The sequence below is a fragment of the Nylanderia fulva genome, unplaced genomic scaffold, assembly GCF_048542155.1.
Source record: "Nylanderia fulva isolate GAGA-0341 unplaced genomic scaffold, ASM4854215v1 Scaffold145, whole genome shotgun sequence".
In the NCBI taxonomy this organism is placed as follows: Eukaryota; Metazoa; Arthropoda; class Insecta; order Hymenoptera; family Formicidae; genus Nylanderia; species Nylanderia fulva.
The window spans coordinates 193,482-212,291 of record NW_028189677.1 but is presented as its reverse complement, the minus strand read 5'-3'; the positions used below and the strand labels follow the sequence as shown (position 1 = coordinate 212,291).

Here is an 18,810-nt window from a genome sequence, read left to right as displayed (position 1 = left end):
TGAGTTAATTTTTTAATTTATCCTATTAACGAACAGGTAATAAAGTATACACAATATGGTCATAGTTTTTTCATGTTATTATTAATATTTAAAAATATTATTCTATGGTAATTTATATATTTCGATGTATAGTGATTCTATATATAGCAATTTCGCGATTAATTGATTCAAATATAGTTGCGTACTTATATTTTTTTTCGAAGGTCTATCGGTATGAAGAATGTATTTTAGCAATAGTTTACGCCATATAGATAAAAAGTAGTTACACGTAAGATAGAATCTATGATATGACGCGAATCTGTCGCAATAACATCGCGTTTGGCTCTTTAGTCGAGAGGAATATTGTGTTTAAAAATTAAAGAGCTGACTTAAAATATTTTTATTATTATTAAGATATAACTTTTACTTTGTTGACGACTGAAAGTATATTTGAATAAATACTATCATTTTAGACATATTAAAATTATTGCAAAATATAATTTTTTCCAAGTTGTTAAATATTAAATATTTCTAGTAGAATTTCACGAATAACAACTACAATTTCGAATTTTTCGTTTTTTAATTGCTGAAAATATAATCAACATACTGTTTCAGAAGTTTGTTACACTTAGTAAAGTTTGACTGTTTACATATGTTAGTAAACATTAGATATGTAAGAATACATTTACGAAACTATTATTTTTTCGATTCTTGTTTATACGTATATTTATTTTATCGTATCTCGAGTTTATAATTAATTTCTTAGATAGCGTGAAAACTTTTTTTATAGACATGCAAAATAAGTGTCGAAAATATTTGAAGACATTATACTCTGGCATTTACATTTATTTAATACAAAACGATGTTAATTGTTATAATTCATTAATTAATTTCAACATTTGTAATTATTCATCATTTTAATTGCCAGTTTTGAATATTTAAAAAATATGAGTTCGAGAATTTTTATTGGAAAAACTTAACACGTATTTTTGGAGATATTTAGGTTTTTCTTATTAAATTTTTGTAAGAACATTTTTTATTTAAAAATGTAGACTTTATATTGTAAAACTTATACTTTTTCTTATTTTATTTGTTATCACAATACAATATATTAAAGAATAAAAAATTGATAGTTTAATTTAAAATTCAATTTAGATATATGAAAATGCTCGCAAATTTACAACTGTGATTAAGATACGAGTTGATTTTTATAAGCGCCTTTTACAGGACCATACATTGCAGAACATTTATATAGATATGTAAATAATTAATAATTGCTTAAATTTTGCAATGATCTTCTCTACTAAAAAAAATTGTTAAATGATACTCTTTTTAGCTTCTTTTAAATTTAGAAGTACACAAATCGGATTATTTTTTGAAATGGCGATTGAATAACAGATTTGTAGTTAGTGGAATATGTACTTACTATTTTAGTTTATAATTTTAAGTCAATTTATTTGTCGATTTCAGGTACTTTGCATTATATCAGCTCGATATAATTCTATGATTAATTTATGTTAAACCGATGAAATAACACAAGCAAATATATGTATACATATGTATGTAAATACTAATGCATATATTTATATGATATATGTATTTTATGTATATACGCGTATACATTTATGTATAAAGTTTTAAAGTTTAAAGTAAATTTTTGTCGATTTCAGTTAATTCGCATTATATTGCTTGATATATTCTATGATTAATTTTATGTTAGAACTTTGGATCTATAAAAGAACACAATCAAATATATGTATACATATGTATATAAATACTAATATGTGTATAATACACATATTATGTGAACATGTACGTATATACGCGTATACATTTATGTATAAAACTTTTATCAAAATTGCAAATCATTGAATTACTTTTTTCAAAATGTTATCATAAACTTAATTCATTGAATTATTTCTATTAAATTATTGAAAAAAAACATTTGAACGCCAAAAAATAATTCTCTGTCAAAATTTAACATTAAATATATTATAGAAAAATATTATATATGTGACTTACAACATTTTTATAAATATTAAATGTGTTATCGTAAATTCGTGAAAATGTTGCAAATATTTTCACTATTTTTAATATGTGATTATCTCAATTTATTTTAATTTTATTATAATATTGCTGTAGATTTTTCGAATTATACTTCATATTTTCCGATAATATGTTACATCAGTTTTATTAAATTGATCTATATTTTTTTTTTCTAAGCTACAACATTATTCAGAACCAATAAATTTTGATTTCTTCTTATTTGATAGTCACCATATATATTTACTTCTTTGGATATTTATAATTGTACCACGATGTATGAGATAACGAAATACTGATAAAATTATAAATAAAGTACAAATTTTGACATTGAATTGAAAGATATGTTTTAATATTTCGATTATGTGTTTTATTTCCACAAAGGAATGTATTTGTATTCGTGTGTATATGTAATAATTCTAAAGAGCTAAAAACGATTAGACTTTTCAGGACGCGTGCGCGACATAATATAAATATATAAAAGCTGTGGCTACATATGATATTGAAGCACAAACAGACAAAGCAAGTTTCGCCACAGTTTTGCTAACAGTATAGCTTAAAATGGAACAAGAAACTGGGGAATTAGTTAGTAAGTCAATAAAATAATTAATATATACAGTGCTAATACTTTCTTCGTGATATTATTATTATTTTTTACAATTATTATTGAGTAATCAAGAGACACGGTAGTGTCTCGCGACCAGTTAAGGGCGTAGCGGAGACACCGTGTATCTTAACGCGAGTCGGACATTTGAGTCTTTATAATATTTCGAATCCTCAATAATGGCTGAAGCAATCGAGTTTATACTAGACTTAATCGATAGATTGAGTTCGAATTATATAATAGAAAGTGTCTTTATTTCTGCTCTACGTGATTGTAAGCAGAGATATATAAATGCAAAGTCGAAATATGAAAAATTTCTAGTAAGAAACGTCCCCGTCATCATTATCATCATTATCATCATCATTATCATCATCATTATCATCATCGACCACGCATACATAGTAGTATCGTGCTACACGTATTCACACGTATACAACACATGCGCACACATATATCACACGTACACAACACATGCAAGATGCATGTAGATGGTAATTTTGTCCATCTCGCACGTTTAACAACAGATGGCGATAGTGCGCTCCGCCATATCGGCAGCGTGCGGGGTTATGTTGGCTAACTCTCTCTCTCTCTCTCTCTCTCTCTCTCTCTCTCTCTTTCTCACACACACACGCACACACACACACACTCTCTCATTCTCACTCACTCACTCACTGTTCGTCTTGTGTACTTATTTAGTACATTCATGATCGGCAGCGTGCGGGGTTATGTTGGCTAACTCTCTCTCTCTCTCTTTCTCACACACACACGCACACACACACACTCTCTCATTCTCACTCACTCACTCACTGTTCGTCTTGTGTACTTATTTAGTACATTCATGATTAAACATCTATATGCATTAATGTGAAATTTACTTACAATTAGTTTACTTGAAATATTCAATCTCTAAAGTGTTTATCTTATAAGATAGACAAAAAATCTGAGTAAATAATAAGAAAAAAAAACAAGGATTATTATTGTCATAATTTTTTATCAATTAAGTACTCTCAACTATCCAATAATTAAATAAATACGTACAAATGTGCGCGCGTGTACACACATACACATATTGATATTAAAGAGATTGAAGGAGAGGAAGGAGAAGATAAAAATTTAAATATTCACATATATTATCAATATTATATATGAATTTATAGTTTACATATCTAATTAATAATGAATTTCTAATTATATTAAACATATCAAAATAAGACATACATGTATTTATCAAATGAATAAAATTATTGAATACAGACTTAAAAAATTTATTAAACATAGACTTAAAAAATTAATTAATTAAACATATTCCAAATTTAGAAAAAATAAACTTTATTTATATATGCAACAGCTTTTTAAAACTAAATTTTGAAATTCTATTTTATATTAGACAATTATCTCAATCAACATCTACGTCCACATTAGCTGCACTGCAGACTACCTATACAGCCACATTATCTGCTCCGCGGATATAGCGTTATGCCAATACGATACATTACATGTACTTACTTACTTGCCTTTACTGTACCAACTCTTGTTCTTTCCACGTAATCATGTTTTTACAGTTATCGTTTGCTGTATATCTTCCAGCAAACTTTATTTCGTGTGAAGTGTATTTAATTAATTAAATCTCTGCGAAAGATTGAGAAGATGAAGGGATAATTCAAACTATGAAGACATGGTTACATGGAAAAGACAAGAGTTGATACAATAATAAAGACATACATGTATTTGTATCGTGCTGGCATAAAGTTATAAAAGTTGATTGAGATTGAAAAATAATAATAAAAATAATTAAAAAAAGGAAATATTCAATCATCATTTAAAAGCATATTTGAAATCTGTAGAATAAACAGTTTTTGCAAAAAATGTGGAGCATTTGAGCTCTAGTAAGTCTAAAAATAAATGTAAACATCAATTAATAATAACTGATGTTATATATATATTATATATATAAACCAATTTGTTGCAATATTCACTATAAAAGGTTGTAAGGGTAAGATGGCTAAAAGTGAATAATTTAAAAGATAGTTAACATAATTTTACATAAACTGAAATATTTCATAAAATAAAATATTTGTAATATTTCGAAGTTTATGTAAGATTATGTAGATACATAAAATTATACCTTTACAACTTTTTATAGTAAATATTGCGAGGAATCGATTTATATGAGAAAAATTAAGGTAATTCTATTTTGAAAATATAAGTGACTTTTAAATAACCTTGAAAATCGCCGTTTAGGAAAAAGTCTGTGTCAACTTTTTCTTTTTCGAAATCCTGCAACTTTTATCTAAATTTAATAGAAAATGTATAAAAAATGCTCGACATTAGTACACACACACACACACACACACACACACACATATGGGTAAATTTATATAAATAGGGTGCTTTAGGAGGAATGATCAGGATTCTAGGATATGATTGTACACATCATTTTAAGCAAAGAAGTTTAGATAAACATGTTTAATAATTGTTCTATTCCGGTCATAAAAATATACAAAAATGAATGATATAATCTCTAAAAACTCACCTTTAAAAAAAGGTAAAAAAAGGCGACCAGTTAAGGGCACGCCATTAACAAAAATTATCCATTGCAAACCCATGTAGAATCCTATCCTATTGCAAACCCATGTAGAATCCTATGAAAAATTAATCATTGCAAACCCATGTAGAATCCTAGGCAAAATTAACCATTGCAAACCCATGTAGAATCGTACCCATTGCAAACCTATGTAGAATCCTATGAAAAATTAACCATTGCAAACTCATGTAGAATCCTATGAAAAATTAACCATTGCAAACCCATGTAGAATTGTATTAAAAATTATCCATTGCAAACTTATGTAGAATCCTACATTGCAAACCCATGTACAATAGAATTGTATGAAAAATTATCGATTATAAACCCATGTACAATCGTAACAAAAGTAATGAAATAAAAAAAAAATTGCGCCAAGTGAAAGTAGAAACTTGTACCAGTGGAAAATTAAAGTTGCAGACATATATAGAGTCGTATAATGAATCAGTAAAAATTTAAATTTGCAAATGTAGAATCGTACCATAAAAAAACTTATCTTTTAAAAAAAAAGATAAACAAGATGCCAAGTCCATGCGCCATGTGAAAAAGAAATAAAAAAATTTTAGTTAAAAAAACTGGGAGCGCTGCTAAATAATATTCTAACAATATTAAAATTAAATTGTTTCTTTTAAACTCATTACAGTTAAAATATGTTTTGTGTTTAAATTAATTAATGTTACTTTAAGGTGCATTGTAATTTTGAAACTTAGCAGCGCGCCCAGCTTTTTTAACTAAAATTTTTTTATTTCTTTTTCACATGGCGCATGGACTTGGCATCTTGTTTATCTTTTTTTTTAAAAGATAAGTTTTTTTATGGTACGATTCTACATTTGCAAATTTAAATTTTTACTGATTCATTATACGACTCTATATATGTCTGCAACTTTAATTTTCCACTGGTACAAGTTTCTACTTTCACTTGGCGCAATTTTTTTTTATTTCATTACTTTTGTTACGATTGTACATGGGTTTATAATCGATAATTTTTCATACAATTCTATTGTACATGGGTTTGCAATGTAGGATTCTACATAAGTTTGCAATGGATAATTTTTAATACAATTCTACATGGGTTTGCAATGGTTAATTTTTCATAGGATTCTACATGAGTTTGCAATGGTTAATTTTTCATAGGATTCTACATAGGTTTGCAATGGGTACGATTCTACATGGGTTTGCAATGGTTAATTTTGCCTAGGATTCTACATGGGTTTGCAATGATTAATTTTTCATAGGATTCTACATGGGTTTGCAATAGGATAGGATTCTACATGGGTTTGCAATGGATAATTTTTGTTAATGGCGTGCCCTTAACTGGTCGCCTTTTTTTACCTTTTTTTAAAGGTGAGTTTTTAGAGATTATTTAATATTATACGATGCAATAATGACTATTATACATACAGCAAATCTTGCGAATATCTGATTCAAGTAGAATCGCGTACATTACACATTTCTAGATCGGTCGGTAATAATGTATTTTAGCGAATGGTTTCAGAATTTAACAATATACACGTAATAAGTTTAATATTAAGGTACAACATTTTCACCACGCAGATGATTAAATTTATATTTGAATAAATATCAGATGTTTATAGATATTAATAATTATTGACCAATTTCAAATTTTGTGTATATTTTAATTTTTGGAAATATAATCAACATACTTTTCAACGAGTTCGTTAATTAATATAATTTGTATAGTTTGATTATGGACATATTAGTAAACATAAGATATGTAAGAGTACATTTATTTCTCAAAGCTATTTCCTTTTCGATTATCATTCTATGTACGCATACTTCTTATTTTATCGTATTTCAAATTTAGTGTTAAATTGTTTAGATGTTAAAAATTTTTGTTTGTAGACATGCAAAAAAATGACGAAAAGATTTGAAGACGTTACGTACACTGTATTTTCATTTATTTAATTACAAATTTTGTAAATTGTTATAACTTATTTATTAATTTCAACAATTGTAATTTAATCATCATTGTTAATTTTAACGTATCTTTTTTATCAATTTCTCTTGATCTTTATTTATATTCTTTTTTATTTGCCAGATTCTGTAATATCAGAGGCGATGTTCAAGTTCGCGGTGACAAGTCTGCATAAATATGCGTCGATCAAGCCAAAGGAAGATTTTGTTTTTAGTCCATATAATATATATCACGGACTTTATTCTGCTTATATGATTTCAAGTGGTGAAATGGAACAGCGTTTAAGAGATATTCTTTATTTACGAAATGTTTCGAAGTATGAGTTGCTGAAAATTATTAATTTTGATAAATACCCCGGACACCGACCTGTACGCTATAAGGTAAATAATTTTGACGTTTATTTCAATAATAATATTAATCAAAAATATTATAATAAAAAATGTCAAAATATTAAATTGTGACTTATTTTTATGTAGACTAATTTGAATGAAGTAAATTGATGCAATTTTATAATATGATACAAAGATTCAGTTTATGTAAATAAACATGTGAAACAAACATTTTAAGAAAGTGATATAAATCTTATATTTAAGAATGAATAGAGATTGTTTAAACATTTTTTTTAATGTTCTAGAATGCTACTTCTTATATGCCTTACCATTATGTAATTCAAAATCAATGTATATTTTTAAACAAAAAACTTTGTAAAGACTTAAAAACACTGAGACGACTGTACAATGCTGGATTCCGATCTAAAAGAAATAATAATATCCAGGATACAAATAGAGAGTTCAATGAATCTCTGCAACCTTTGCTAAAGAATTTCCTTCGTAAATTAATGAACTTAAAAGTAAAAACAGAAGATATGGATATTTTTTTGGCAAACGTATTTCATTTCCATGGTCGAAATCTAATCGTCTCTCAATCGACTTCTTCTTATCTGAATTTTAAAACATGTGAGCATATATATTTTTTGCACTATCTTACATAGCTTTTTACATGTTGTTAAATTTTAGAAAATTTAGTAAATTATGAAAATTAATCTTAAACAAAGTATAATTCATCATCTTATTACTTATTTCTTTATAAAAGGCCCAAATAAAAATTATGCATTGATTTTAAGTATAAATATTGTTAATAAGTGTTTAAATATGTTAAGAATAAATTAATTTATTTATCGCATTATATTGCCATTTATTTTTTTTTACATTTCTTTATAACTAAGGCATGATATATGTTTACGCAAATAATTTCTAATTCTTTAAAATGTAAAATAACATATGGATGTTCTTTTTAGTTTCCAGTGATGAATTGCAGGTGGACGTAAAGGAGTTAATCATCAAGGAACATTATACGTCGCTTGTATATGTTGATACCTTCTTCAACAAGCACAAACAACACGGTTTTATAAAACAGATATGAGCACTGGCCTTTCTAGCTTGATTGAAAGATTGTCAACAAGCGAGGGAATGGATATACTTCAGAAATTATTGTCTTGTGCAAAAAGAGATAAACCACTGTCTATCGTTTTCCGCCGACCTTCGAAATTGAAAAATCTGGATATGCGTGCACTGTTGCGGGAATAGGCGTTGAGCAATTATTGACGCCCGACGCATTCCTTTGGACCACATCTTCGTGGAAGACGATCAAAGCGTGCACTTCGGCAATGCCGTGCACCGTGCTCGTGTCAAGGTCACGCAAAGGGGGACGTCAAGGCGGCTGCAGTAACCGTGATCAGCGGACAAGAACCTTGTTCGAACGACGTTATAACCACGTGAATACCGATATCCATTCTTTGGTTAATTTACGATAAAATGAACGCAGAATATTCTCTATATCGGCGGTCTTTAATGAGTGGCAAGCCGTTTCTTAATTATTGGGTTGACAGATACAAATGTCTAGCAAACGAACTGTGCATGCTAGGAGGGTTATTGGAAAGTCTTCATAATATGATCAATGTTAAGGGAAGCCATTTTTGAAGTTTTAAAAATATGATTTTGTGAGAATTTTTTTTGGAAAACTACACGAAAGCGTAGTTATTTGCAACATTTAGGCAATTGTTATTAAATTTTTTAGTACAACATTTTTTATTAAAAATGTAGACTGTGTAGATTGCCTTTGAGGAATCTTTTTGCCGTCGGAAATTGCAAATTGACGAGTAATTCATATCATCCAAATTTTATCTGAATTAAAATACGAAAAAGTTATTATGCGTTTTGTTATAAGCTGTGCCCCATATTGTCAATTTATTACCATTTTTTATTTATTAGATATTGGCAATACAATATCTAAGATATTAAAAATTGGTTTTATAATTTAAACGGGTGTTTAAAGATATGAGATCTCAATTTAAAACCCTGATTATGGGATATACGAGTTTGTTTTTATAAAGCACCTTTTACAGACAGTACATTGCAGAACACAATTTTTATATATATGTAAGTAACTAATAATTGCTTAAAATTTTAAATTATCCGCTAGCTTGTTTTGCTAAGAAAATTATTAAATATACCTTTTTAGCTTTTACCGTACTGCTCTTAAATCAAGTACACAATCGGATAGCTTTTTGTAAGTGGCGGGTAACAGAATTTAGTTGGTAAAATGTAATTATTTTAACTTTAATTTTATAATTTCAAGTCTTTTTTTTTGTCGATTATAGTTACATTTGGAAAAACATTTCATCCGCCCAATATAATTTTATGATTAATTTCAACTCATAAAATACAAATCAAAATATGTATCATACTACTAGTATATAAATACCAATATATATATTTAAGTGATAGTAACGTATATACGCGTATACATTTATGTTTTAAAGTTTTTATCATAAATGTTTCCATCATTGAAGATTTCTTTCAAATTTTATAGTAAAGAAACCTTTGAACGCCAAAAAATATCTTTCTGTCAAAATTTACTTAAATATATTATACAATGTGTAGTAAATATGTACTTACAAAAGTTGTACAAAAAATTTTTTTTTTTAAATGTTGCTAGCGTAAATTTAGAGAAATATTGCCAGTATTTTTTTATCATTTTATAAATATGTCAAATCTCAATTATGTTAATTATATTCTAATATAAAACTGTATATTTCCGAATTATATGTTATATTTCGATAATATTTACATCTGTTATTTTAAATTGATCTATATTTTTTCTTCCTAAATCTACAACATTATTCAGAACAATAAATTTCGAACTCTTTTCGTATTTGACATCCCATATATATACATTATGTATATATTATATATATTGCATAGATCTATTTCTTTATTTGGTATTTGTATCCCGACTTGTGAGATAACGAATGTGTTATATACTATAATTTTAAATAACTTGCAAATTTGGCATTAATATTAAATGATTGTTTTAAATGTCCTTTGTGGGTATTACCTATCTAAGAAGAGTGTGTTTTGTTATAATGCGGTTTGTTAAAACGATTTGATTTTTCCGCGCATAATTAATGAATAAATTTACGCGTGCGTCAAATAATATAAATCTATAAAGCAGCGTTACTGATAGCGACACCAAGCAACCGAAGCAGTTTTGACAAGGTTTTTGTTTACTGATAGCCTAAAATGGAGCAGAAAAATCTAAGAAGAAAATTGGTGAAGTTAATTATATTTAATCCATTTAATGCGAACAGTAATAAAGATATACACAAATTGGTAATATTTTTTTCATGTTATTATTATATATTTTAAAATATGATTCTATTGTAATTTAGTATATTTTCGATGTATAGTGATTCTTGTATATGCAAGTTTCGCGATTAATAATTCAAATATAGATTGCGTACATTATACTTTTTTCCGAAGTTTATCGTGTATAAATGTATTTTAGCGAATAGTTATCTCGTATAGATACAAATAAGTTCATCATTTAAGATATAACTTTCCTTGGTTGCGCGACTGAAATTAGAGTTGAATAAATACTATCATTTTAGACATATTAAAAATTATTGCAAAATATAATTTTCCGTCCAATTGTTAAATATTATTTTTCCTTAAATTTCATGAATAACTGACGCGCTTGCACATTTTCGTTTATTGTTAATACTGGAAATATAATAACATACGTTCGGAAGTTCCTTAATATTTCGCAAGTTGGACTGTGACATATGTTTGTAAACATTAGATATTTAAGAATACAGTTAGAAACTATTATTTTTTCAATTAGTCTTATACGTATAGTTATTTTATCGTATCTAAATTTATCATTATTTCTTATATCGTCAAAATTTATTTTTCGACATGCAAATCAATGTTGTAAATAGTTTGAAGATTATACTCTGCATTTACTTTATTTACTTACAAACATTGTAACTTATTATTAATTTCAATTTTGTATTTATTCATCATTTTTTTAGTTCTAAATAATTCGATTTTTTATTTTGCGTGATCTTACTTAATTCCTTTCTTTTCATTTGCCAAAAACTCAGTGTCGGAGGCGCGTTTCAAGTTTGCGTTGACAAGTCTTCATAAAATGCTACGATCAAGCCGAGAAATATTATTGTTTTTAGTCCATAGACATTATCACTGACTTTACTCGCTTACCGATTCCAGTGGTGAAATGGAACAGCGTTTAAAAGAAATTCTTTATTTACCGGCGAGTCTCGTAAAAATGAGTTAAGGAATATCATTAATTTTAATAACCCGCGGAGGTGGCGGCCTGAAAACTAAGGTGAAATAGTTTTGACGCCCGTTTTCAATATGTGAAGTATTAGTCAGAATATATAGGGGGGGTAATACATGTCAAAATTCAATTTATATTGTATAAAAGACACTTAAAGATCGGTATCAATATAGGGAACTTTACACGGTGCTAAATAAGGTGATGTATATTAAGCAGTACGGGACGCTAAAGTAAAAAAAAATATAAATGTGTAAACGAAATGAGATTTCGAATCTTTGGTAATTTTATATACGTATTTTTTATAACATTTTCTCTCGTCTACATCAATGTTAGAGCGAGTAAGGGAAAGGGAGGTAAAGCTTAATTTAGTGATTGTCGCGGGTCTCTTAGTGCAATAGCTAATATTATATTTGGTATTTTACAACGATACAGTCCCCTATCTTTATATACATGCATTGAGCAAACTTTTAAATAAATTTTTTTAATAAAATCCCAAGATCTTGCTTACGCAAATATTACTTTTGATTCTTTTTTATATAGACGACTTTAATAAAGTAAATTGAATGCCAATTTTAAAAATAGGGTATAATGATCTGTGCATAAACATGTGAAACAAACATTGAAAAAACTGACTAAATCCTATATTTAAGAATGATAAAGATCTTTTAAACCTTTTCTTTAATGTTCTAGGATTCTACCTTTTATATCCTTATCATTACGTAATGAAAAATCCAATGTATATTTTTTAACAAAAAAATTGCCTGGAGACATCAAAAAAAAAAAAAAAAAAACTAAGAATAACTGTACAATATTGGAAATAAAATCTATAATCAGCACTAAACCACGATACAAATAGAGAGCTCAATGAAATTTTTGGTCAATCTTTGATAAAGATCACTTTCCAAACGGTGAACTTGAAAGTACAAACAGAAGATATGGATATTTTTTTTGGCAAGCATACATAATTTTACAGGTCGAAATCAAATCGTTTCTCAATCACCAAGTGGGATCGACTGATGCACCAAGTCGATCACTCCTTCTTATCTGAAGATTAAAACAGTAGCATATATATTAATACCATATTATTATTTATTTCACACAATCTTACATATCTTTTATAGTTTTAAAATTTTAAAAAATTTAATAAATTATTAAAATAAATTGTGACAATATATAATTCGTCGATTTAATTTATATGATAAAATACACCGCTTTGCTCTTGTGTCGACAACTGATGACTAAAACTATATTAAATGTTAAATAAGTCGGTATTTTTTCCATTGACAAAACAAACATGCCTTTGTATTTATAATAGTGTTTAAATATAACGAGAGATATAGATATATAATTTTCGATAATGGCAGCTATTATGACGAATCGTTGATTGAATGTGATCAATAGACAACTTTGGTTACTTATTTCTTGATAAAAGGCCCACAAAAAATTATGTATTGATTGTAAGTCGGAAAATTGGGTAGAAATGTTTGAATGTAAGAATAAATTAATTTATTTATCGCGTTTTTATTGCCATTTATTTTATTTCCTTCTTTATAATTAAGTCATAATATATATTTTACGCAAATAATCTAATTCTTCTTTTATAATGTAAAATACTATGGATGTTCTTTTTATTTTCCAGTGATGAATTCAGGTGGACGTAAGGAATTAAATATCAAAGAACATTTCACGCGCTTGTACCTGTTGATACCTTTTCATCAACAACAAACAGAAGTTAAACTAATACGAGCACACTAACCTTTCTATGCTGAATTAAAAATTGTCAACTAACGAGGGAATGATATACTACGGGAATTATTGTCCCTCGTGTAGAACCCTTGAACCATTTTTTTTCTGCTTTCGCTACTCGATCAACCTTCGCAGCGCAAATAATGTGAATATGCCCCTCTGTTGCCAAATTAGGCGTCCGAACGATTATTGACGCCCGAGCGATTCCTTTGGACAACACCTTCGTGAAAATTGATCAAAGCGCGCACTTCGGCAATTCCGTGCATCGTGCCGGTCAAGTCCACGCATAAGACTTCAGCGCTGCATGTAACCGTGATTAGGCGGACATAAACTTTGTTCGAACGATATTATAACCGACATGGATTTCAAGAATCCATTCTTTGGGTTTTTCCGACACAATGAAACGCAATATTCTTTATATCGGCGTTTTAATGAGTCCACATGTCCGTATCCTGAAGACAATGACAGGTACAATCGACTCATCAACGACTTCTCGTTTAGACTTGTAGGTTAGAAGGAGTCTTCATATTTATGATAACAAATTTAAGGAAGCCAGTTTCGAAGGCTCTCAAAAATATGATTGATTTGGAGAACTTTTTTTTAAAACTTTACAGCGAATATTATATGGAAATTCTTAGGCGATTGTTATTAATTTTTCGTAAATACAATTTATTTTATTTAAACATGTGGACTGTGAAGATCGCTTTTGAGAAATTTTTTCCCTGTCAAAATTGCAAATTGACGAGTAATTTCATATATGGTATCCAATTTGTCTGAAATTAAAATAATAAAAATTTATTATTACTTTGTTCTAAGCTGCACCATATGGGCAATTTTATACTTTTTTTAATTTTTTAATAATCGGCAATACAATGTCATAAGTAATTAAAAAATTAGTTTGTGAATTTAAAACGGGATTTAAAGATATGAGAATGCTCGCAAATTTATAACTCCGGAGGATTACGATACGAGTTGATTTCATCAAAGTGCCTTGATATGATATGATAACATATATACATATAGCAAATCTCGCGATTTTTTTATTTGAGTAGAATCGCGAACATTACAAATTTCTAAATACCTCGGTATTAATAACGTATTTTAGCGAATGGTTTTCAAAATTACACAATATACACTTAATAAGTTTCAATATTAAGGTACAACTTTTTCACTACGCAGATGATTAAATTTATATTGAATAAATGTCTGATGTTTATAAATGTCAATAATTATAATTATTGACCAATTTCGAATTTTGTGTATATTTTAATTTCTGGAAATATAATCAACAAACTTTTCAACGAGTTTGTTAATTAATATAATTTGTATAGTTTTAATTATGGACATATTAGTAAACATAAATATGTAAGAATACATTTACCCCTCAAAACTAACTCTTTTTCGATTATCATTCTATGTACGCATACTTTTTATTTATCGTATTACGAATTTAATGTTAAATTTTTAGATGTTAAAAATTTCTGTTTATAGACATGCAAAAAAGTGACGAAAAGATTTGAAGACGTTACGTACTCTGTATTTTCATTTATTTAATTACAAATTTTGTAAATTGTTATAACTTATTTATTATTACAACATTTGTAATTTGATCATCATTGTTAATTCTAACATATCCCATCTATAAATTTCTTTTGGTCTTTCTTTATATTTTTTTTTATTCGTCAGATTCTGTAATATCAGACGCGATGTTCAAGTTTGCGGGTGACAAGTCTGCATAAATATGCGTCGATCAAGCCAAAGGAAAATTTTGTTTTAGTCCATATAAGATATATCACGGACTTTACTCTGCTTATATGATTTCAAGTGGTGAAATGGAACAGCGTTTAAGAGATATTCTTTATTTACCGAATGTTTCGAAGTTTGAGTTGCTAAAAATTATTAATTTTGATAAATACCCCGCAAACCGGCCTGCTCGCTATAAGGTAAATAGTTTTGACGCCCATTTCAATAATAATATTAGTCAAAAATATTATAATAAAATGTCGAAATATTAAATTGTGACTCTTTTCTATGTAGACTAATTTGAATGAAGTGAATTGATGCAATTTTAAAATATGATATAAGGATTTAGTTTATTTAAATAAACATGTGAAACAAACATTTTAAGAAAGTGATACAAATTTTATATTTAAGAATAAATACGGGTCTCCTAAACAATTTCTTTAATGTTCTAGGATGCTACCTCTTATATGCCTTATCATTATGTAATTCAAAATCAATGTATATTTTTAAAACAAAAAACTTTGTAAAGACTTTAAAACAATGAGACGACTGTGCAATGCTGGATTCGGATTTAAAAGCAATAATAATATTCAGGATACAAATAGAGAGCTCAATGAATCTTTGCAATTGCTGCTAAAGAGTTTCTTTCGTAAATTGGTGAACTTGAAAGTAAAAACAGAAGGTATGGATATTTTTTTGGCAAACGCATTTTATTTCCATGGTCGAAATCTAATCGTCTCTCAATCGACTTCTTCTTATTTAAATTTTAAAACATGTGAGTATATATATTTTTTGCAATATCTTACATAGCTTTTTACATGTCGGTAAATTTTAGAAAATTTAGTAAATTATGAAAATTAATCTTAAACAAAGTATAATTCATCATCTTATTACTTATTTCTTTATAAAAGGCCCAAATAAAAATTATGCATTGATTTTAAGTATAAATATTGTTAATAAGTGTTTAAATATGTTAAGAATAAATTAATTTATTTATCGCATTATATTGCCATTTATTTTTTTTACACTTCTTTATAACTAAGGCATGATATATGTTTACGCAAATAATTTCTAATTCTTTAAAATGTAAAATAATATATGGATGTTCTTTTTAGTTTCCAGTGATGAATTGCAGGTGGACGTAAAGGAGTTAATCATCAAGGAACATTATACGTCGCTGTATATGTTGATACCTTCTTCAACAAGCACAAACAACACGGTTAAAACAGATATGAGCACTGGCCTTTCTAGCTTGATTGAAAGATTGTCAACAAGCGAGGGAATGGATATACTTCAGAAATTACTGTCTTGTGCAAAAAGAGATAAACCACTGTCTATCGTTATTCCGCCGACCTTCGAAATTGAAAAGTATCTGGATATGCGTGCACTGTTGCGGGAATTACGCGTTGAGCAATTATTGACGCCCGACGCAATTCCTTTGGACCACATCTTCGTGGAAGACGATCAAAGCGTGCACTTCGGCAATGCCGTGCACCGTGCTCGTGTCAAGGTCACGCAGGAGGACGTCAAGGCGGCTGCAGTAACCGTGATCAGCGGACAGGAACCCTGTTCGAACGACATTATAATCGACGTGAATATTAATTATCCATTTCTTTGGTTAATTTACGATAAAATGAACGCAGATATTCTCTATATCGGCGTCTTTAATAAAGTTGACAAGACCGTTTCTTGAATTGGGTTGACAGGATACAAATCCTATCAAACGAACTGCTCATTTTAGGAGTTTATTGGAAAGTCTTCATAATTATGATAACAAATTTAAGGGAAGCCAGTTTTGAAGCGTTGAAAAATATGATTTTCGAGAATTTTCTATTGGAAAAACTTTACAGCGTATTATTTGGAAATATTTAGGCAATTGTTATTAAATTTTCGTATATACATTTTATTTATTTAAAAATGTAGACTGTGAAGATCGCTTATGAGGAATCTTTTTGCCGTGGAAATTGCAAATTGACAAGTAATTTCATATACATCTAAATTTGTCTGAAATTAAATACTAAAAATTTATTATTATTTTGTCTAAATTTGCACTATATTGTTAAATTTATACTTTTTTTTTATTTTATTTGTTAATCAGCAATACAATATAATAAATAATAAAAAAATAGATATTTTAATTTAAAACCAATTAAGATATATGAAAATGCTCGCAAATTTACAACTGGTGATTAAGATACGAGTTGATTTTTATAAAGCGCTCTTTACAGACCATTCATTGCAGAACATTTATATATATATGTAAATAATTAATAATTGCTTAAAATCTTGCAATGATCCGTTATGCTGTTTTACTAAAAAAATTGTCAAATAATATCTTTTTTAGCTTCTCTTAAATTTAAAAGTACACAAATCGGATATATTTTTTGAAATGGTGATTGGTAACAGATATGTAGTTGATGGAAAATGTACATATTTTTGTTTATAATTTTTAAGTAAATTTATTTGTCGATTTTAGATACTTTGCATTATATCAGCTCGATATATTTTATGATTAATTTATGTTAAACCGATAAAATAACACAATCAAATATATGTATACATATGTATGTAAATACTAATGCATATATTTATATGATATATGTATAAACATTATACATTTATGTATAAGGTTTTTAAAGTTTAAAATAAATTTTATGTCAATTTTTGTTAATTCGCATTATATCTACCTGATATATTCTAAGATTAATTTATGTTAAAATTTTGGAAACCGATAAAATAACACATTCAAATATATGTATACGTATGTATATAAATATTAATACATATATTTATGTGAATATATACGTATATACGCGTATACATTTATGTATAAAATTTTAATAGAAATGCAAATCATTGAATTACTTTTTTTTACCTTTACCATAAATGTTAATTATTGAATTATTTTTTTTAAATTTCGTGAAAGCAACATTTGAACGCCAAAAAATAATTCTCTGTCAAAATTTAATTAATTATATTATAGAATATATGTATATCAAATATGTAGCTTACGAAATTTGCTTTATCAATTTTAAACATGTGATATTTTTAATTTATCTTACTTTTATTATAATATTGTTGTAGATGTTGGATTTATACTTCATATTTTCGATAATATGTTACATCTGTTATATTAAATTGATCTATATTCTTTTCTTATTTCTAAGCTACAACATTATTCAGGACCAATAAATTTCGACTTCTTTCTTATTTGACATACACCATATATATACATATATATATATATATATATATATATGTCTATAGATGCTATTTATTTATTTGGATATTTGTATCACGACGTGTGAGATAACGAATGTTTATATACTATAATTTTAAATAAATTGCAAAATTTGGCATTAATATTAAATGATATGTTTTAATGTCCGTTTGTGTGTATACCTATCTAAGAATGAGTGTATTTTGTTATAATTTCGGTTTGTTAAAATCGATTTGATTTTTCGCGCATAAATTTAATGATAATTCACGCGTGCGTCAAATAATATAAATATATAAAAGCAGCGTTTACATGATATCGAG

The 18,810-nt window shown here is 27.4% G+C and overlaps 2 protein-coding genes across 2 annotated transcripts; both read left to right on the top strand.

Moving 5' to 3' along the window:
• The first annotated feature begins 2,568 nt into the window (after positions 1-2,568).
• LOC114935411 (uncharacterized) lies at positions 2,569-8,565 on the top strand. Its single transcript, XM_085480363.1, has 4 exons — positions 2,569-2,611; positions 7,267-7,523; positions 7,778-8,099; positions 8,441-8,565. Exons 1-4 carry the CDS (start codon positions 2,584-2,586, stop codon positions 8,563-8,565), a joined length of 732 nt encoding a protein of 243 aa, XP_085336489.1. The 5' UTR covers positions 2,569-2,583.
• Positions 8,566-15,810: 7,245 nt separating this feature from the next.
• Positions 15,811-16,963, top strand: LOC114930300 (serpin B5-like). The gene is made up of 2 exons (XM_085480362.1): positions 15,811-15,952; positions 16,386-16,963. The coding sequence occupies exons 1-2, from the start codon at positions 15,811-15,813 to the stop codon at positions 16,961-16,963; spliced, it is 720 nt and encodes a 239-aa protein (XP_085336488.1).
• Positions 16,964-18,810: the final 1,847 nt, after the last annotated feature.